Consider the following 19,896-nt stretch of genomic DNA (forward strand, 5'->3'; position numbering starts at 1 on the left):
GAAAAATGGGACAATAATACTCGCCTCTCAGGGCCGCCGTGAAGATAGGCACAGTTTGGTGTAAGGCACAGCCGTTGGCGGCTCCAGAATTTCTAAATCGGACGGATTTGGTAGAGAGTTGCGGGGGTGGGGTACCTCGAGGTGGGGTTAGTGGTGGAGGACACAGGGGAGCTTGAAGTTAAATTTGCAGAACACTCCACCGAATGCAGAAAACAATGGCAGCGGACGGAGGTGGAAGGGCCCTTGGCTCGGCCCCGATCCTGACCTGTGGGCCCTGACCTTACTCCTACCCCCTGACCCCCGGCAGTCAGCAGCCTGTGGCCCTGCAACCACGGCTCAGGGCTGACTGTCGCGATGAGCTGTGTCCTGGTATCCCGCTCCTGAGCGGTCAGTGCCTCCAATGGTGGTGTCAGCGTCCCCACTTTGCCCCAGTGCTCAGCCCCGGCGGCTGAGTGCAGGTGGCGGGGGAAATTGAGCAGGGACCGAAGTGTGTGGGTGGACGAATAGGCGTCCACCCCTCAACTTCTTCTAGGGCATGGCCCATGCTATTCTCCCCCCTCCACCATCATCTTCTGCATCATCCCCCTCACTACAGAAACCGTTGTAAGTGTTCTCATCTTTAAAGAAATTCTCTCTTGATCCCACATCCCTCTCCAGCTATCTCTCTTTTATTCTACTCCCCTTGAGAGTAAAATTCCTCTGAGCTGCCTATCACCCTGCCATCGTTGCTTTCCTCCCGTTCTCTCTTGAACCCACTCCAGTCAGGCTCTTGTCCCCACCAGTCCTCTGAATTAATTCCCTCTTCAAAAGGTCTCTAATGACTTACAGGTTATCAAATCAATGATGGTTTCTCAGCTTTCCTCTTATCCTGTCTAGGAGCAGCTCTGGTCCAGGTGCACTCCCTCTTTCCCATGGCTTCATGCCTTCCTCCTGCCCCACTGACTGCTCCTTCTCCAGCTCCTTTGGCAGCTTCTCATTTACTTCCCAAAGTGACAATCAGATGTTTCCTCTCTATATTCACTCTCTGGGACCCCATCCTTTTCTGTGGCTATCAATAACACCTATATGCCAAAGACTCCCAACTTATATGTCCAGCTCTGGCCTTCCCCCAAGAGCCCCAACACTCTAGTATCCAACAGACTTGCAATTTCCCCAGCTCCCTAACTCCTTCCTCACTTCGGTTAAACAAAAAACAAGGGCTTCCCTGGTGGCGCAGTGGTTGAGAATCCACCTGCCAATGCAGGGGACACGGGTTTGTGCCCCGGTCCGGGAAGATCCCACATGCCATGGAGCGGCTGGGCCCGTGAGCCATGGCCGCTGAGCCTGTGTGTCTGGAGCCTGTGCTCCGCAACTGGAGAGGCCACAACAGTGAGAGGCCCACGAACCACCACAAACAAACAAACAAAAAACCCGCAATACTATTCATCTGCCTGGTCCAGTAAAAATTATGGTTTTCCTTCCTTTATCTTCTGTGTCATACATCAGATTCTGCAAATTCCACCTTCAGAATCTGTTCCACACCTGGCTTCCATGGTTGTCCCTGATACTTGTCTCATGCCTGGACGTCTTAACAGTCTCCTGATAGAGCTCCCTGCTTCTACCCTTACCCAGTCCAGAGCCTTCTCCATGCAGCAGCCAAAGTGGTATTTTTATTTATTTTCTTAAAAGATGTATTTATTATTTTATTCATTTATTTTATTTATTTCTGGCTGCATCTAGTTGCAGCACACGAGATCTTCATTGAGGCATGCAGGGACTTTAGTTTCATTGCGCGGGCTTCTCTCCAGTTGTGGTGCGCAGGCTCCAGGGCGTGTGGGCTCTGTAGTTTGTGGCACACAGGCTTTCTAGCTGAGGCGCACGAGCTCAGTAGTTGTGGCACATGGGCCTAGTTGCTCCACGGCATGTGGGATCCCAGTTCCCTGACCAGGGATCAAACCCATGTCCCCTGCATTTTAAGGTGGATTCTTTACCACTGGACCACCAGGGAAGTCCCCAAAGTGGTATTTTTAAAGCAGAAATCACACCACATCACCCACAGCTTTTAGCATTCCAGGGGGCTGGCATTGTGCTTAAAACTAGTCTTTCAGACATACATGACACTGATAAACTGGGTCCATCCCCCATCACTCTTCCCCTCGCTCACTCCATTCTAGCCACTCTGGCCTCCTCACTAGTCCTCCAACACAGCAACTGTATTCCTGCCTCAGGGCCTTTGCACTTGTGACACCTTCTGCTTGAAAGACCTTCTCTCAGATATCTAAACAACAGGCTGTCTCATTGTGTTCAGGTCTCTGCTCAGATGTTGCCTCCTCCTTCCTTGATTGTCCTATCTAAAACAGCAGCCCCCGACACCTCACCTGCCTAATGCACTAGTCCCTTATCCTGCTTTATTTTTCCCTATAGCACTTACCACCATTTGACATTATATTAAGTGTTTGTTTCTTCATTGCCCTTTGTCCCCATTAGAAAGTCAGTCCTATGAGAGCAGGGGCTTGTCTGTCTTGTTCAGCATCTCCCCAGTGCCTGCACACAGTGGATATGAATGAACAGATGAAGGAAGGACTGAGAAAGTGAAACAGCAAATGAGCAAAGGAAGAAGTGGCAGCCTGGGGCCCTGGGCAGTCCTCCAACAGAGAGGGCCCTGGGATCCCATTCCTTGGGCCCCTGCACGGCTCAGACCTAGATGGTGCCACTAAGAGCTCCCTGCACAGGCAGCCCCTGGGTAGAAACAGGCCTTGGGCTAGGACACAGTGCCCCCTGGTGGTCAGGACACCTGCAGCTCCAGGGCCAGTTCCCTAGATGTTTCCAAAGACTTTCTCTTCTTCCACAGTCTGGTTGGAACCTCACAAAAATAGCCATGAAACAAAAAGGTTTAGATTTGTAATTTTAAAAAGTATGCCAAAACAACAAGAATCTACTGTATAAAACAGGAAACTATATTCAATATCTTGTAATAACCTATAATAGAAAATAATTTGAAAAAGAATGTATATATGTAACTGAATCACTTTGCTGTACATCTGAAACATTGTAAATCAACTATACTTCAATTATATAAATGGGCTTCCCTGGCGGCGCAGTGGTTAAGAATCCGCCTGCCAATGAAGGGGACACGGGTTCGAGCCCTGGTCCAGGAAGATCCCACCCACATGCCGCAGAGCAACTAAGCCCATGCACCACAACTACTGAGCCTGCGCTCTAGAGACCTAAAGCCACAACTGCTGAGTCGTGTGCCACAACTACTGGAGCCTACGCGCCTAGAGCCCGTGCTCCGCTACAAGAGAAGTCACCACAATGAGAAGCCCGCGCACCGCAACGAAGAGTAGCCCGCTAGTTGCTCGCTGCAACTAGAGAAAGCCCGTGTGTGCAGCAACGAAGACCCAACGCAGCCAAAAATAAAATAAATAAATTTATTTTTTTTTAAAAAAGACTGCATCATTGTGAAGTGACAGTGGAGTGTCACCACTGTCATAAAGATTAGGTTTGGGATGTACCAAGGGTGTGAGCAGCTGAGGTGGAGTTGAGGTCAAGGGGCCAGGAGGCTGGATCTTTGGGGGCATGATCCTTGTGTGCATGGTGGCCCAGTGTTGGTGACAGGAACAGCAATAAGGGGAGGACAGTAAGGCAGGCACTACAGTCTTCAAGAGACTCCTTATTTCCCTCTGGAATGAGGACTCGTTGAGAACAGGACTGTGGCTATAATGAACATGGCCGTGACCTCAGTGCCTGGCACAGAGTAGGCACCTGATCAAACTTGAATGAATGTATGCTTGGTATGTAATTTGATCTTTATCCTTGACAGTTGAGGAAGACTGAGGCCAGGGGTTCCACATAAGTGTCTGTGCATTTCTGAGTCTCAGTGGGGAGTGTTTTGGGTGTGTGCACTTTGAACTCCCTTCCACTGGCCCGTATCATGCCCCCCGCAACTCCTCCCCAGCCCAGGCTTTCTGGTCCCTCAAAATCAGCCTCCACACTGCTTCCCTGGCTGACTCTGTCCCTCTACTGAGGATGAGACCAAGCTCACTGTAGGATGGTGAGGCCTCTCACGTGCGGCCAAGTCTCCCTCAGCCCCTTGGAGCCCTCCGGGTCTATGGTCTTCCCTTGCTCTCTGCACCCACGGTGTCCACCTTCATCCTGGAAAGTTCCAGGGCTTACTGCCAGCCTGCCTGCCCTTCACATTCAATTCAGGGGGCACCTCTCCCATCAGCAAGCCTTATCTCTCCCTCTGCCCTACTGTCAGAGTTATTTCTGCTGAACAGGACCACGTGGAGCCGTAATTATCTGCATCTCACCCTCCTGCTGCAGGAGACTTGAGCCTACTGGTGGCAGAGGTCAGGTCCAGGTCACATGTGTCCCTGGAACCCAGCACAGGGCACTGGTGTTTGCTGCAGTGCCTGTGTTTGAGGGTCTGTGTGGACCCGGGCAAGCCACTGCAAGGAGCCGTAGGGAGGAGGTATGGACTGTGGGCCACAAGGTGGGACGGAGAGGAGAACTAAAAGGCTTTATTACCAGCAAATCTGTACACTATACACTGGGGGCCGGCAAGGCACCTGAGGGGTCCTCCCCAGGCTGTTTGCCTTGTCCCTCCAGGCTAGAGTGAGTGTGGGGGTGTGTCTGCAGATGTCCATTGTTCCCCCACCCTCTTGTCCCAGGGAGAGCGCCTTCCTCTCCTCTGGCCGCCACGATACTCGGTCAGGGCCTGTCACTCGGTCAGGGCCTGTCGCAGGGAGCCGGGCCCTTCCTGCGCTCGCGGCTCAGCAGCGTTACCAGCTTGGCCTTGAAGCCCAAGTGGGCGCCGGCGCGGGCGGAGACCCCGGCCTCGTCGCCGTTGTCGGCCAGCTCCAGCTCCAGCAGCCGCCGGTACTGGGCCTCCAGGCTGCTGTTATGGGCCGCGCCAGACCAGCCCAGGTCCTGGCTATTGTGGTAGATGGGGCTGTCCAGGGAGCTGTGGCCGCCCGGGCCCTCCTGCTCCAGACAGCCGGCGTCGGGCGCGGGGCCAGCGTCCAGCACGCACAGGTTCTCGTATAGGTGCTCGGCGGCGTCCGGAGGCCGGCTGGCCCGCTTGCACACCGACGCGTAGAGCACGGGCGCCGGCTCGTCCGGGGCTGCGGGGCCCAGCAGAGGGGGTAGGCTCTGGGGCCCGGGCTCCGCCGCGCGTGCCCTCCGGGAGCAGGGCCCCTCGGGCCCCGGGGGCACATCCCGCAGCTCCCCCGGAGGCTCCAGCGAGGGCAGGGAGGTGGCCCGCGGCAGTGGGCAGGGCTGGGGGCCCGCCGGCTCCGGGAGCCGCTCCCGCTGGCGGGCGATGGCAGCGGCTACGGCCCCGCATAGCTCGCGGGAGCGGGGGCTGATGAAGGCGAAGAGGCCCTCGCCCGAGTCGCAGCGGCGGCCGGCTTCAAAGGAGAACACGCCCTGGGCACGGGCGGCACGGGGAGTCAGTGGTTGAGGGGCCGCCCGCCAACCGCTACCCTTCCCTGCGGGGCCAGTGGGGCGGGCCGCCCAGCACCTCACCTCATCGGAGCCGAACTTGCGCAGGAAGCGGTAGGGCCAGGTGTAGAGCGCCTGGGGGCTGGCGGGCTCGTTCAGCTGGATGGAGTCCTGGCCCAGCAGCAGGAGGTAGGGACCCTTCAGCTGGCAGCGGGCAGCTGCCTCCGTCCTCTGTACCACCACTGGAAACTTGCCCACTGCAGGCACGGCACCGTGAGGACCACAAACACAGCCCCCGGGGGTCCCGGAAAGATCCCAGCCCTGTTTGTGCTAGGGCTGAGGCTGCCCCTGTACCTCCCCGACTCACCTTCCTGCCAGGAGGAGTAGATGGAGTTCTCCTCCATCTGGACCAGGCCCCTCTTGGGAGCCCCTGCCTCCCCTGATCCTTGGGAGCTCTCCCCTGTGCCCTGGGGAATGGGACAAGGTCAGAGGTTAGTGTCCCATCCACTCCTCTTCCCACATCCTTTCTCTGGGGTTCATGACAAGCAAGGGCACCCAGAGAGCTGAGTGCCAGTCCCAGTTCTGCCCCCAACACACTGCAAGACCCTGGACACCCCTCTGAGTCTATTTCCCCACCTGCAATCCCCACCGGCTCCCCCTTGAGGGTGCTGAGTGCTGTAAAGCAGAGGACACAAACGAGGCTGTCCTCCATTGCCCTTGAGGTTGGTCAGCGACTGGGCCGGCCTGTGTGTGTCCCTGACAGCTTGGAGCAGTAAAGGAGTGGGAACTTCAAGCGTGGGACCCACGAGTGAATGGCCACTTGTTCCTCCCATCTCTGGCCTCTTTCCCCATCTCCCACCATGTCCTTTGGGCTCTGACCCTGAGCTCTCCATCATGACCACCTTGGCCCATGGTACCATGGCCAGGGTCAAATGCAATGGCTTTCCACTGGTCTCCTTGCTCCTATTTATTTCCTTTTTTTTTTTTTTTAAATTATAAGAATTGTGGTAAAATACACAACAAAAAATTTACCATTTTAACCATTTTAAAGTGTATGATTCAGAACTTTTTCATCACTCCAAATGGAAGCCCTGTACACATTAACTGTCACTTCCCATTCCCCCCCTCCCCATTCCCTGGCAACCCCTAAGCTGCTTTCTGTCACTATGGATTTGTCTCTTCTGTATTTCACGTTAATGGAATCATACAATGTGTGGCCTTAGGTGTCTAGCTTCTCTGACTTAGCATGTTTTCAAGGTCCATCCATGTTGTAGCATGTATCAGTGCTTTGTTCCTTTTTATGGCCAAGTAATGTTCTGTTGTTGCGTTGTTTGCATCTTTGGGCTATTGTGAACAATGCTGCTCTAAAGATTCTCGTACAAGTTTTGTTTTAACACCTGTTTCAGTTCTCTTGGGTATACACCTCGGAGGAGAATTGCTGGGTCATATGTTAACTCTATGTTTAGTTTTTGAGGAACCGCCACTCATTTCCTTTTGGTCCATCACAGGCCCTGTAAAGGTTTAAAACTCTCAGCTTCTGTGTCCAACTCCCCAAAGGCTTCTCCTACCACTCAGAATAAAATCCCAAACTCCACATGTGGCCCAAGGCAGTTTCAGCTGGCTCCCACCGGACTCTCCGGTGTTGCCTCCTCCTGGGCCCCCTCTCACTCCTTACCTTCCAGCCACACTGGCCTTTCTGCTGCTTGAACATCAAGCTTTTCCCTGCCTCAGGGCCCTTGCCCATGCTGCTCCCTTAGTTCAGGGGACTCCTCAGACCTGTGTTTAGGACACTCTTTCCTCAGATCTTTGCCTGGTGGGTTAAGGATTCAGGCGCACTCTCCTCTCCTGAGAAGCCTTTCTGGACCATCCTAACATCCCCCTACTCACTCCTGGTCCCACCCATCCTCTCATTTACTCCATAACATGCATGGCCATCTGAGATTTGTTCTGCGGGCTTCTGGGCTGTTTCCCAGGCTTCTAGGTGCTTGGCAGGTGCTTGCTGAGTGATGAAATGTGAATGAGCATGGAGATGAACAAGGTGTGAGTGAACTGGTCTCCCTGGCTGGCCCCTGGATGCCTTACCCACCCACCCTGTGCTCACCGGGAAGGCCAGCTGGCAAATGGGGCCCATCCAAGACTGGCGGTGCTGTGCGGCCAGCAGGTGGCTTCGCTCCGTGGTGGTGAGCAGGAAGGCACCAGTGTCCCGCGGGCAGCTCTCGCCGTCAGCCGGCAGCACGGACACGCAGTCAGCCAGGCGGATGACCCGCCGCTCTCCTCTCCGGCCAGGCCCCACAGACCTGTCACCTGCTGGCCCCAGGCCACCATCCCGGACCTCCCAGCTCTCTAGCCGTGCCACGCCTGATGGGCCTCCTGCATACAGTAGACCCCATACCTTCCGCCAGGACTTCTGCAGGAGATGAAGATGGCGGAGATGACCCTCGGGTGGCAGTTCTCCGTGCAGCTCAGCCCAGCACAAGCCACTTAGCAAACACTCCTGGCCACCCAGGCTGGCCTCTGCCTCGCAGCTCTTCAGGCCACAGAGGATGCCTTGCCAGAGCCAGCCCGGCAGCAGGAAGTGTCTGCGTCTGGAGTCAGTCAGCCCTAGCTTCAAATCCACCCCACGCTTTCCTAACTGTGACCCCCCCATAAGCACTAGGATCCTCGTCTCTCAAAAGGTTATGAGAACACTGGGTTGGGGCTTCTATTGGGCAATGTCTGTAAAGTATCTAGTGGCCGGAGCAGACTACCTGACACTACTGCTTTGTTGGTGCACCCACCCCCTGTAAAGAAAAGGTCAATTGGGCCACGGGACAAGGGCTGGGGCGGGAGGGAGGCCTCAGTCTCATGATGGCAAGGAAGGAAACATGCAAATAGCATCGAGCAAAGGAAACAGACGGTTTATCTGCCTGGGCAGCAGCTGCAGCTGAGCTGTGGGTGTGCAGGGCCTGCTACCCCAGGACAGGGCTGGGAGGAGCTGAGCTCTCTTCTGCAGGATGGAGCTCCACTTTTGGGGGCTCCTCCAGCTCAGCGTCCAGCCCTTTCGAGGGGGCCACAGTGCCACTAGTAGATGGGATGGAAGACTGTTGGATTAACCAGCCTCTCAGCCCTGCCCTGCCCCAAGGGTTCCATTCTTGGTTTCCCATCTGTAAATGAGGCAGGGTCTCGAAAAGGCCCACTCATCCCAACCCGCTCAGGCTGAGAATGGGGCTCTGTTCCACTTCCCCACACCTGGGTTGGATTCCCCACCTGGACTCCTACCCCCATTCTCTCAGGTTCTGGTGGGCTGTCCAAGGCTGGGGCAGAGGCCCACCACCTGTCCTAGGCAGCTGCCTGGCAGCCAGGGTCCCCACCTTGCCAAACTTGATGTGCTGCTGGTAGAGGATGCCGTCCTTGATGGGTGTCTCCAGAGGCTCCATGGCCATGGCCGCCGCTCCGAGGGCCTGAGGAGACTGGTGACAGACCAGAGGGGAACTCCTCACACTTCCCCTTCTGGCCACTTCCCCCTCCCTCTGTCCAGAGAGGCGGCTGCAGGGTTGGGGGAGGGGAACCCTGTCTTCGGAAAAGGAGCTAGGATGGGGGTGAAGGGCATCACATATTTCTTCCTTGGGGTTCCAGCTGGCCCAAGGTACCCACTAATGCCAGTCAGGGGCCTTGGACCACTTGAGGGCAGATGACCCGTGCCTGCCCGGGTCAGCTGGGTGTGAGCCTCTGACCATAGGCTGCCTCCTGAATCAGGAGCTCCGACCCCACCCCCATCCTGGGGCAGTTGTGTACCCTGGGGCCTGCCATTCCCACAGCCTGGTCCCTGCCCCAGGACCTTTCTCTAGCCAGACTGGCAAATTCCTTACTTTCCCCCTTGGAGTCCTGGTTGGTCTGCTTGTCTTTATTCTGGAAATAGTTCTAATGTTCACTTGCTCCTCTCCATCTTCACAGCCCCTATCCATTGCCAGCTTTGGCATCTCCCCTTTGAACCACGTCCCCACCTGGGCCCACCGGTGGGGGCCCTTTCTGCTAACCCCAAACCAACCTGTCTTTCCCTTCCCTAAATGCTTCCTGGCTCCCAGTGCCCTGAGGTCTAGCTTGGACTCCTTGGCCCAGCATTCAGGGTGCTGGGTATTCTGGCCTCCACCTCCCCCAGCCTGGCCCCTTCAGGGCACCTCTCACCGTGCTGCTCAGGGCTCTGGGACTTCTTCCTCTGGGAGGCCTCCCCAGACCACCCCACGCTGAGAGCACAAAGGCCCTAGCCCTCATGGCACGGCCCCAGCCACGTGAGCATGGGTGGCACGCCCCCAGCGGGTTCCCAGGAGAGCTCACAGGCTTTTTAAGCTTTGCTTCTTGCTGGAGTCCTGTTTCTTCCTGGAGGCCAGTATGGGAGCTCTGCATATGAATCTGAATCCTGGGGACTGCCTCATTTCATTTATTCAGTGCTACCTCTGGGAAGGAATGTGTAAACAGGCTGAATACTGTTTGGGGGTCACATGTGGGGTGTGTAGCTTCTCCGGCAGGAAATCTTTTCCAAGGGCCTCATTCACCTGGCTTTGTGCCCACTGTGGCCTCAGGCAGCCCTGAGCTCTGGCACCCTCAGACACCATGTCCTTTGCATTCTCATTGCCATTTCAGCGATGAGGAAATCAAGGCTCAGAAACATTAAGTAACTTACCCTAGGCCACACACCAAGTGACAAACATGGCTTGAGCAACTGCTGTCCTGCTGGGATAAGCATGTGGCCTTGCACATGTAGTGCCTGGACAGAGGAGCTATCACCAATGCTTTTTCTGTCTACCCCTTGCAAGATGTTGAAATCCTGGCCCATTAGCCAGCAGTCCCGTGACCGCCGTCCACATTTATTCATGGCTGATCTGTCTGTCCCACTCACCTGTGAACTCCTCAGAGGGCATCTGCCTGGCTCATTTGTGTTCTGAGCCCAGCAGATATCTGGGCACAGAGCTGGGTCAGTGGGTGCTTGTGGCCTGAGAGGCAGTCCTGTGGAATCTGCTGCCCCCTTGGCAAAAAGAGCACAGGGTTCCCTACTGGGAGCCTGTGTGGGCAAGGGGCCTGAGACAGGAAGTCTCTTCCTAAAGGGCCTTAGGAGAAGCCCCAGGACCTTTACACAGTGACAGAAGAGGGAGGCTGGGGCAGGGCTGGAGATTATAACAGCCGAGCAGAGAGACCAGCAGACCCAACCAACCATTTCCCCTTGGTCCATCAATGTGGTCCTTTTCTGAGTCATAAATCCAGGTAGACTAGAGGAAATACCCTAAGCCCCCAGAGGGGAACCTGGGTAGGCAGCTCCTTCCACAACTGAGTACCAGCAGGTGTGGCAGTAGTGGTGGGAGATGCCAAGGCCCTACCTGAGAGGGGCTCTGGAGGTCAGAGAGTGAGGCCTGCCCAGGAAGCACAGGGCAGATGAGGCAAAACACAGAGGCTGAGACCAAAAAGGCTGGTGTTTTAATGGCAGCTGGGGTAAAGAGGAGCAAAAATAGTAATTCTGGGGGGCACAGGGAGCAGGCAGCCAGGTCCAGCCTGGCCCAACCCAGGCCAGCTGGGCCGAGGATGCTGGCTTCTTGCCCACGGGGCAGAGGTGTGTGGGAGGTGGCTGGAGCCCCAGGGACGGAGGCCCCTTGGAGAGAAAGAGGGATGACAGCCAGCTCAGAAGTCCATGGAGCTGTGGGCCAGGTAGTCCTTGCGGCCGATGTTGCTAACCTGCTTCGTCTGCATAGCCTCGAGTTTGGGGCAGTCGGTGATCCGATGGCCCAGGCCCCCACAGAAGGCACAGCCACGCTCTCCTGGGGGAATGGGGTAGCGGTGGGTGGGGGAGGAGGGTCAGCATGGTGATGGGGCCAGGCTCTGTGCCCCAGACCCTGCGCCCCCATCAGACCCCCAGACCACTGAGGGGCAGAATGGACTTGTTCCGTGGTGTTCCCGTCATGCCCCCACTGGACTAGTATCTCCCACCCCATGTCACCTCCAATGTCCAGCATGGACTCGTCCCCGCAGTGCAGTACTTGCAGCACGGGTGGAACCTTCTGCTTGGCCTCCAGTAGCAGGGCTTTGAGATCCATCAGCACCGACTCGTCTGTGGGGGTAGTAGGGGTAGCGGGGAACGATCAGGTCCAGCCCTGGGCCCTGTAGCCAGGACCTGGCTGGTCATAGGTGGAGGGCCCGGGGGACAGCCAAAGGTGGCCCTGGTGGCAGACTCACCACAGGCCTTGTTGATGAAGGTGGTGGCAATGCCTGTGTTTCCTGAACGCCCAGTGCGGCCGATACGGTGCACTGAAGAGAGAGGGAACAGAGCATCTGGCCCACTGCCCAGGGGCTGGGGTCTATGCCGCAACCCCAGCCCCCCAAACAGCCCACCATAGTTCTCGATCTCCTCAGGCATGTCATAATTGATGACGTGCTGGATGGCAGGGAAGTCCAAGCCCTTGGAGGCTACGTCTGTGGCTACTAGGACATCCTTCTTGCCCTCCCGGAATGCCTCGATGGCCTTGGTCCGTTCCTCTTGGTCTGGGAAGGGTCAGACAGGAGCTATTAGAGCGACAGCAGGAGTATGGGGACTAGTGGCTGGCCGGCCAGGTAGGGGAAGGCATAAGATGAGGGGCTGCTATGGCAGCGGGGTCCATGCCTATGCACGTGCCACCCTAACCTTTGCCCCCATGGATGGCCACAGCCTCGACCCCCTTGAGGAGCAGGTACTCATGGATGGCGTCCACATCTGCTTTCTTCTCCGCAAAGATGAGCACCTGTCCAGGAAAGCCAACTCCAGTTACAGGGGCTGACTCCTGGGCGCCCCCGCAACCTTCCACCAGCATGCTGCCCCTGGGCTAGCCTGGCTGGCAGCACTCACGGGCGGTGGTGTCTTCTGCAGGCACTCAAGCAGGTACACCATCTTGGCTTCCTCCTTCACATATTCTACTTCCTGCCACCACCAGGATCAGGTTAGGTGGTCCTGAGAACAGGCTCACCAGCCATGGCCCTGCCACAGAGGATGGGCCCCCAGTCCCGGCTAGGAGGTAACCAGAGAGCCTCTTGCCAAGGGCTGGGTACCATGAGAAGGCTTCCTGCTATGGGCCATGGCTGTGAATGAAACCCCTAGTGCCCACAAGGTGGCCCCCCGCCCGGCTCCGATCAGCTAAGGGAGCCTCGCCAGATCCAGCCCTCACAGGTGAGACTGCCCATCAGGAGTGCTTGCCCACCTGGATGACATCCAGGCTGGCAGCCCCAGCACGCCCCACATTGATCGTGACAGGCTTTACCAGGGCACTCTTGGCAAAGTTCTGAATCTTCTTAGGCATGGTGGCACTAAAGAGTAGGGTCTGTCGCTGGCCCTGAGGAAGAAGAGGGCTGGGGCTGAGGGCACGTGGGGGCTGGGGAGCCTGAGGGGCTGGGACAGTGGGTGGGCAGCACAGGGCCTTAGGGCCCTCCAAAGTTGAATGTGGTGTGTAGGGGGAAGGTGGCAGGAGCGTCCCGGCCAGGTGGGGAAGGGCACCTTGAAGTAGGAGAAGATGGTACGGATGTCACCCTCGAAACCCATGTCGATCATGCGGTCAGCCTCGTCCAGGGCCAGGTAACGACAGATATCCAGGCTGACCATCTTCTTCTGCAGCAGATCCATGAGGCGCCCAGGGGTGGCCACCATCATGTGCACACCACTGGGGACCAAGGAGGGACACTGAGGGCAGGGCCACCTGCTAAGCCCTACCTAGAGGCCAGCACTCCACCTTGTTCTGCCCTCTGGCCTCTTTTCCATCTCTCCTCACCTGACCCTCCTTGTCACTGCCACCACCTTGCTCTATGGACGGCACAAGGCTCTCCTGGAGAGCGCTGCAACCCTCTCGACCACCACTCTGTTCCACTGCTCTACCTGAGCCATGTGGTCACCTCGGCCCCACACACCCCTCCTCCAGGTCACTCCTCTTGCCCCCAGGAGAACAGTCCTGAATCTTCAGATAGGCCTCAGCCTGTGCTCCCACAGCTCCCTTGGTAGGCCTCAAAGGCTCACTTTTGTGGTACAATGGACTCATCTTTTCCATGTCTGCATCCTCCCTGACTAGCAATGCCTATGAAACAGGAACTGGGTTTGGCCTGTCTGTAACCCTGGATATCTAGTGATGTCTGTTGGAAACTGCACTGTGTGGAAAGGGCACAGGTCCAGCCATGCCCCAGAGCCTCGGCCCCTCGATGGGTCACACTGAACAACCCTGACCTTCCTGGACACCCCGGGGCCCCCACCTCTGTGCCTTCTGCCTGGAATGCTCCGACTCGTTGACCTCTCAGATGCCCCCATTCCATCTACTGTGTTCCCACAGTACCTCACCACATCCCTCTGTTCCACCCCAAACTACCTCCCCATTAGACTGGGAGCTCATTGAGGGCTGGGCCCACGGGAGGCCTCCGTAAGGATCTGTCGAGTGGCTAAAGCAAAGGGTCCTTTAGCTTGTCTAGGTAGGGGCTTTGGGGGAAGCCCTTGGGGCAGGGGTGCCTATACTCACTGTCGGATGGTCTCCATCTGCTCTTTGACGGACATGCCCCCGATGCAGAGAGCACAGCGCAGGAGTGGCGAGCTGTCCTCCTGCAGTAGGCGGCAGTAATACTCCAGGATGCCGTGGGTCTGCCGGGCCAGCTCCCGCTGCAGGTACAGGGGCAGTGGCTGGCACCAGAGGTGGCCCCATCTGCGCCCTGCCCTCCAGGCCAGCCTGTCTTACCGAGGGGCAGATAATGAGTCCATAGGGTCCTTCACGCTTAGAGAAAGGTAATCTTTTCTCTTGCTCCAGGCAGAACATGATGACCGGCAAAGTGAACACCAGTGTCTTGCCTGAACCCGTGAAGGCTATGCCTATCATGTCACGGCCAGATAGACTGGTGAGAGAAGAGAGGCCTGAGGGTCAGGTTCAGTGGAATACAGGGACTGCTTCTCATCTAGCAACCACTTCTCCCCAGGGCCACCAGGTTCACACTCACATGGTGGGAATTCCCTGGATCTGAATGGGTGTTGGGTGGTGGATGCCCTTCTTCTTCAGGCCTCTCAGGATGGCTGCAGAAAACAACACTGGCATCATACTTGTGTCTCATAGGTACTTCAACAGACCCCCAAAGCCTATAAAATTGGCACTATGTCCGTCAGGTTACAGATGATGAAACTAAGACCCAGGGAAAAAAAGAAAGAAAAACAAACACACAGACTTGTCCAAGGCCTCTAGGCTAAGCAGAGGCAGGATTCACACCCAGGTCTGTTTAAGGCCGTCATCACTTGCCCACCAAAACTCCTTAATGACAGAAATTGGTAAATATGAACAGTTGCAACAACTGAAAAAAGAGCATAAAGACAAATCCCTCCTTCTCAAATCCCTCATCCCCACTGACTAGACCCAATGCTGCAGCTGCTGGGCTTGGTGGGGGTTAGGCTGCAACCTCACAGATGTTTCCTTATCAAAATGTGGTGTTGCTCCCAGCTCCCAGGCACCTGCAGGAAATTTCATTTCCTTGAAGCTCTTGATGGGTGGCGGGATACCATCTCCTTCCACCAAGATGTGGTACTTCTTCCGTACACGCTCATGCCGCTCTTCAGACATGCTCAGGACGTAACGGGGTGGTGTCCAACTGTGGGTGGGTGGCAAGAGTCAAGAGAGCCCCTGGGCACAGCTGGCTTTGGGGTGTTCCCGCCAGTCTCCACCACATACGTATGAAATAAGAGTGACTGACTTTCCAGACCGGAAAGACATACCTAGTTTTGATTGGATCGTCATACGTGATTCCCTTAGCCATCTCCTTCACTGACATCAAGGCTGAGGAAACAGACGTGGCTCAGGGCTGGCTCCTGCTTCCCAGAGACCAGGCCCTTTGAAATATAACATGCCTAGGACTGGGGGAGGAGGCTCAGTCCACCTCCTCTCTGCCCTAACTACAGCCATACCTCGACCCTCAGCCACACTCTCCAGGATCTTCTCCTCTTCCTTCAGCTGCTTCTCTTTGGCAGACTCCTTGCGGGCTAACCAAACAAGCAGAAGGTGTCAGAGAGACACCAAAGCAGTGCACCAAGCTGAGCCTCCCGCCTGCTGCCCAGCCCACCTTCAGCCTTCTCTTTGAGGTGCTGGTGCTGATCCAGGAGGCTGACGTTGGACTGAGGGCCCAACGGGATGTCGTCCTCATCTCCCCGGGGCTCGCTGCCGCTGTCCTGCTGCTCCTCTTCTGCAGCTCCCTTGCGCCTTCGCTGCAGCAGCTTCTGGAGCTGAGGTTCCACCAACGCCCCTCAGAGCCGAGCCCAACGCACAGTGGGGCATCGGGCCCAGGGGCCTGCATCAGGATCCTGGCTTTTGGGAGAGGATCCTGTGCCCCGAGGCGCACAGCTGCCCCACCCCTCAGATCAGGTCGCCAGTTCCTCGTTTGCCTGGGGACCACGCTCCCGTGTACTGACACCTCACTACGCAGACCGGGGGCCACCCCCCATCCCACCGCCAACCCCCCATCTCCTGCCCTCATTCCTCCCTCGAGTCGGGGCCCTCACCAGCAGTTGCCGGCGCTGTCGCAACGGCACGTACGGCACGTAGTCCTCGTCGTCCTCATCGTCTGCCTCGGAGCGGCTTCCTGTGGCAGTCGCCTCGTCGGTGCGAGGCCGCTGCAGATACACACGAGTCAGACCCGGACCCCCGTCCCCCCCTTCACGATCGCTCGCCACCCGCGCGGACCCCCGCCTGGCTCCCACCTTCCGCTCGGGGTCCGATTCCTCCATCCTTTGCTGCACGCATGCGCACCACGGTAAAACCCCGCCTCACCTATAATGAGATCCAATCAGATGTGAAGAAGCGGACGTCGGCGCCTAGCAACGACCTCTATGTGCCGGATCGCGAAGAGGGACAAACTTTCTCCTGAGCCCCTGTCTTGCGGCGTGGCGCCTCCGCCCCCTGTGGGCGGCTACGCAGCTGTTGCCAGGGCTGAGGGCGAAAGCGTCAGGCAAGGCATTATGGGACGCTGGAGGATTTGGAGCTCACGCTGAAGGCACAAACCGAGGCGGGTTGAGTGGTGGGGACCGCTGATCCCGAAGACGGCGGTGTGCTGGGTCCCCAGCCTCGCCCAGGGCGTGACGTCATCCGGCACGCCTCCGCCGGCGGACATTGGGCCCTTTCATGGCCGGGGAGCTGTGGGACCCAGCCAGCTGGGATCCCGCCCCGCTCTCTATCCCGCCCCCATTAACCGGCGCGGGCCAAGGAGGGCAGGGCGGCGCTTGCAGAAAAAGTGACTCAACACACGCTGCCACTCTGACTGGTGTTCTCATGTGTGAGACACCTATGTTCAGAGTGGTGAGGGATAAACAAAATAATGATGACGGTGGGTTTTAACTGAGGGCCTGTTTATGTATGTAAACGATTATTAATGTAAATGCTGTAATACAGCTCAGAGAGTGACTGGGGAACCAGAGGCTTCGAGGAGACCTGGATCTGAAGTTACAAGGAAGTGTGGAATCTCAGAGCTGGGAGTGTAAGAGAGGGAGAGGCTTCCTGATAGAGGGTCTAGCAGGAGTGAAGTTCTGGCAATGTGCAAGTTCCCAGGGAACAAAGTCATCACGTGGCCCGTGTGGGGTTGGGTAGTCAGAGCTAAGGCTTTAAGGTAGACCCAGAGCATGCAGGGCCGAGACTGTCAGGGTGATTTCAACTTCACTGGGAACTTTTAAAGAGGAGTGATGGGTCAGTGCTGTTTTCTTCCTTCATATATTAAACATGAGTATGTGCTGGGCATTGTGTGTAGTGTCGAAGCAGATAAAAGATGAACAAGACACAAACCTGGCTTGTGAGGGCCTTACAGATTAGGTGAGGAGACAAACATAGATAGCTGGTTTTGAGATTAAGAAATCTCCTCTAAGACACAAAAGGTACCACTTTTGCAATTAGCATAAATGCAGGGCAAACTTGATTCTCACAGTAAAAGTGGCTTCTCAGTTGAAAGAAAGGGATGTGAAAGTTAAGGTGGAATTCATGAACAAAGTGTTAACTGGGAAGAGGGAAACAAGTGAGCAAAAGTCAGAAGCCCCGAGGGTGCCAGGCCTAGCTGGAGACTGAGGTCATCAGGTGTGGAGAGAGTATGCCAGAGGCAGGGGCCGGGCTTAGAGGGCCCTCAATGCTATTCTCAAAAGTCTTTCTCTGTAGGTAAAGCTTGATCAGACCTGTAACTTTGAAAGATGAGGCAGAATTTTAGATAGTTGTGACAAATCAATTGCAGGGCAGGAGCCTAGTGTAAGAGCTGAAGGGAGAGAGGTGCACAGGTAATAAATATACAGAGAAAAGTTTCACAGAAGTGTCCACACTTCCTTGGGGATTGGCCAAGGGACCAGGAACTGTGAGCCTATGGTCAATGCTGTTTCACCTCTTTGGAAGAGGAAGCTTGTACTGCCAACCCAGTGTGTGTGTGGTGGGGGGGATGTTCAACCTGGGAGGAAGGAGGGAGTGTTTTCCGATCCTGCTCCCAACACTCCACAAAGGGCTTTTAGTGACTGTGTGGCCACTACCACTGTCGCTCCGCACATTGAACTCAAGCTAAGAATTGGTTATAAGAGGAAAATGACATTGGAGGTGAGGATTTGGGACAAAAGTGTGAGGCATTTCTAGCAAACTATTATATTAAAATCTGAATTCACAAACCAGATCCACGGTGGGGACGGGAGGATGAGACAGTTCATTACTCTCCTAACTCTCAACTACTTAGGCTACACGTTCATTCCCATTGTAAAGTCAAATCCCATTTATAAAAACTCTATTTACCACCAACTTCCCCTGACAACTCCAATCGTCCAGGCTATAGATGCACAGTTCACAAAGCCCTCAAGCCTTTCCCTGATACCTTCTCACACCAGCTGCAGAGATCAAGTCACACACCTCCAACTCACCCATCTTGGAGGGAGGGAAACTGAGACAGTGTGGGGAAGAGGTTGCTCAGGGTTTCCATACCAGAGTCCTCCCAACAGGAGGAAATGGCACAGATGCTGCTGGCATACAGGCCTATGCTCTAATCCTAACTGGCCAAACTGAACTCAGTAGAGTCACCTTCTTGTCTAAGCTTTAATTTCCACATCTGTAAAATGGAATAACAGTCCCACTTAGCATTGCTTTGGAATTAAGCAGAAACGATGCCAACTTGTTGACAGGTAGCACATGCTCAAGAAGGTTAATGACTAAGAAGGACTCCAATGCTTCTGAGTACATCCTTCACCCTCACTCCCCACCCAGACAAGCAAACCACCAACATACCAACTCTGTGTCCAAATGTTGCTTTATCTTTCGGCAGGAAAGATCTTCACAGTATCAAAAAGAATTGAAAAAACAAGTAAAACAAAACCAAAAAACCAAACACAAAGAAAGCAGTGTTGGGCCAGCAGTACCATCAGCCCCCAAGCCCAAAGGCCAGCCCAGCCCCCGGGCTCTGAGTGTGGAGGCTGCGTAGCACCAGGAAGCAGTTCTGCAGAGGTCCTGAGGGGCCCCAGCATACACGGCATCTATTCAGCTTTTGGTTGGTCCGGGATGGCGGGGAGGGTCTTGGGCAGGTGGGTGGCGATGTGAAGGAAAAAGATGTAGACCTTCAGCTGGCGGTCAGGGTCTCAGGACACCCTGAAGAAGCCTGATCTGGCAGGGGCTGAGAAAACAGAAGAGCATGGCCACATGGTGAGCAATGGCCCCCACCCTAGCCTCCCAATGCTGGCTCTGAGTCTCCACAAGTGCCCATGGAGGCAGGGACAGCTGCCTACTATTTTTGTCCCCTGGGCTGAAAACATTGAACAGACTTTCTCGATCACCTCCGGCAGGGGATGAAGGTTAAGTCACAGTTGGGGGACAGAGCCCCAGCCCCAGTGAACATCATCCTAAATCTCAAGGAATGCAGACAACACTCGAGGAGCCCACAATGGTCTGCCGTAGGCCAGGGTGGAATAAGAGCCCAGCCTCTGGCACTGCACTCCTGTTGACAGTGAAGAGGCCACCTATGCACTCAGACTCCTGCCTCAGGTTCCAGGTACATGGCCCGGGCTGGGTCCCGAGTCTGTGCCAGCACTGCTTTCTTACGCGCTTGGGGCTCACAATCACGCTATGAGGAGGGTGGAGAAGGTCAGAGGAGAGCATTCACTGGAGGGGAGCATCCCCTGTCTTGAGAAAGAGATCAGCCAAGAGGGAGTGGGAGATTATGGCTGGATGAGGTTTTCTAGATGACAGGGGCATTGGGCTGTGGGAGGAGGTGTGACCCGTTTTCTCTCATGAAGGGCAACAGATGAAGGTGCCTGGGGTCCTTGTAGCTCCTGGTTCTTGTGGAGGTGGTGAAGAAAGGCAGGAGGGCAACCCAGCCCTAGCAGAAGCTCCTGGGGGCAGTGATGTATCAGTCTGGCAAAGGATCAGGAAGCTCAGGCCCACAGAGCAGAGGGGATGAGGTGAGTCTGAGAACAGTCCTGACTCTGGGGTAGTACAAAGGTGCCATAGGGAGCCCAGCCCTGAAGGC

At 55.8% G+C, this 19,896-nt stretch overlaps 3 protein-coding genes across 20 annotated transcripts in view; all 3 read right to left on the minus strand.

Annotated features, from left to right (window-relative positions):
- Positions 1-4,482: 4,482 nt before the first annotated feature.
- Positions 4,483-9,659, minus strand: DOK3 (docking protein 3). Its single transcript, XM_067033410.1, has 6 exons — positions 9,589-9,659; positions 8,775-8,873; positions 7,526-7,831; positions 5,792-5,891; positions 5,509-5,681; positions 4,483-5,409 (listed from the first exon to the last, which is right to left on the minus strand). Exons 2-6 carry the CDS (start codon positions 8,844-8,846, stop codon positions 4,711-4,713), a joined length of 1,350 nt encoding a protein of 449 aa, XP_066889511.1. The 5' UTR covers positions 8,847-8,873; positions 9,589-9,659; the 3' UTR covers positions 4,483-4,710.
- Positions 9,660-10,850: 1,191 nt separating this feature from the next.
- Positions 10,851-16,209, minus strand: DDX41 (DEAD-box helicase 41). The gene is made up of 17 exons (XM_059061639.2): positions 16,127-16,209; positions 15,929-16,039; positions 15,493-15,652; positions 15,338-15,412; positions 15,149-15,209; positions 14,888-15,024; positions 14,386-14,458; positions 14,130-14,283; positions 13,917-14,053; positions 12,914-13,076; positions 12,621-12,752; positions 12,272-12,343; positions 12,071-12,167; positions 11,782-11,931; positions 11,626-11,697; positions 11,390-11,500; positions 10,851-11,210 (listed from the first exon to the last, which is right to left on the minus strand). The coding sequence occupies exons 1-17, from the start codon at positions 16,151-16,153 to the stop codon at positions 11,074-11,076; spliced, it is 1,869 nt and encodes a 622-aa protein (XP_058917622.1). The 5' UTR covers positions 16,154-16,209; the 3' UTR covers positions 10,851-11,073.
- Positions 16,210-18,666: 2,457 nt separating this feature from the next.
- The window catches only part of FAM193B (family with sequence similarity 193 member B), a 31,717-nt gene continuing 30,487 nt past the window's right edge, over positions 18,667-19,896 (minus strand). For all 18 annotated transcript variants that reach the window (XM_059061624.2, XM_059061622.2, XM_059061623.2 and 15 more), the window contains one exon: positions 18,667-19,044. The gene's annotated coding sequence lies outside the window, so the exon portion shown is untranslated. The remainder of the gene's footprint in view (positions 19,045-19,896) is intronic.

Source organism: Kogia breviceps, chromosome 4, assembly GCF_026419965.1.
Source record: "Kogia breviceps isolate mKogBre1 chromosome 4, mKogBre1 haplotype 1, whole genome shotgun sequence".
Taxonomy (NCBI): domain Eukaryota; kingdom Metazoa; phylum Chordata; class Mammalia; order Artiodactyla; family Physeteridae; genus Kogia; species Kogia breviceps.

Bases quoted from the DNA above. Each gene is read 5' to 3' on its own strand.
- DDX41 (XM_059061639.2), bottom strand. From the start codon at position 16,153: ATGGAGGAATCGGACCCCGAGCGGAAG. The intron at 14,284-14,385 runs GTGAGTGTGAAC...TTCTCTCACCAG, and splicing joins ATCCAGGGAATTCCCACCAT to TCTATCTGGCCGTGACATGA. The intron at 11,932-12,070 runs GTTAGGGTGGCA...GACCCTTCCCAG, and splicing joins GGCCATCCATGGGGGCAAAG to ACCAAGAGGAACGGACCAAG.
- DOK3 (XM_067033410.1), bottom strand. From the start codon at position 8,846: ATGGCCATGGAGCCTCTGGAGACACCCATCAAGGACGGCATCCTCTAC. The intron at 5,682-5,791 runs GTGAGTCGGGGA...CCGTGCCTGCAG, and splicing joins CTACTCCTCCTGGCAGGAAG to TGGGCAAGTTTCCAGTGGTG. The intron at 5,410-5,508 runs GTGAGGTGCTGG...GCCCGTGCCCAG, and splicing joins GCAAGTTCGGCTCCGATGAG to GGCGTGTTCTCCTTTGAAGC.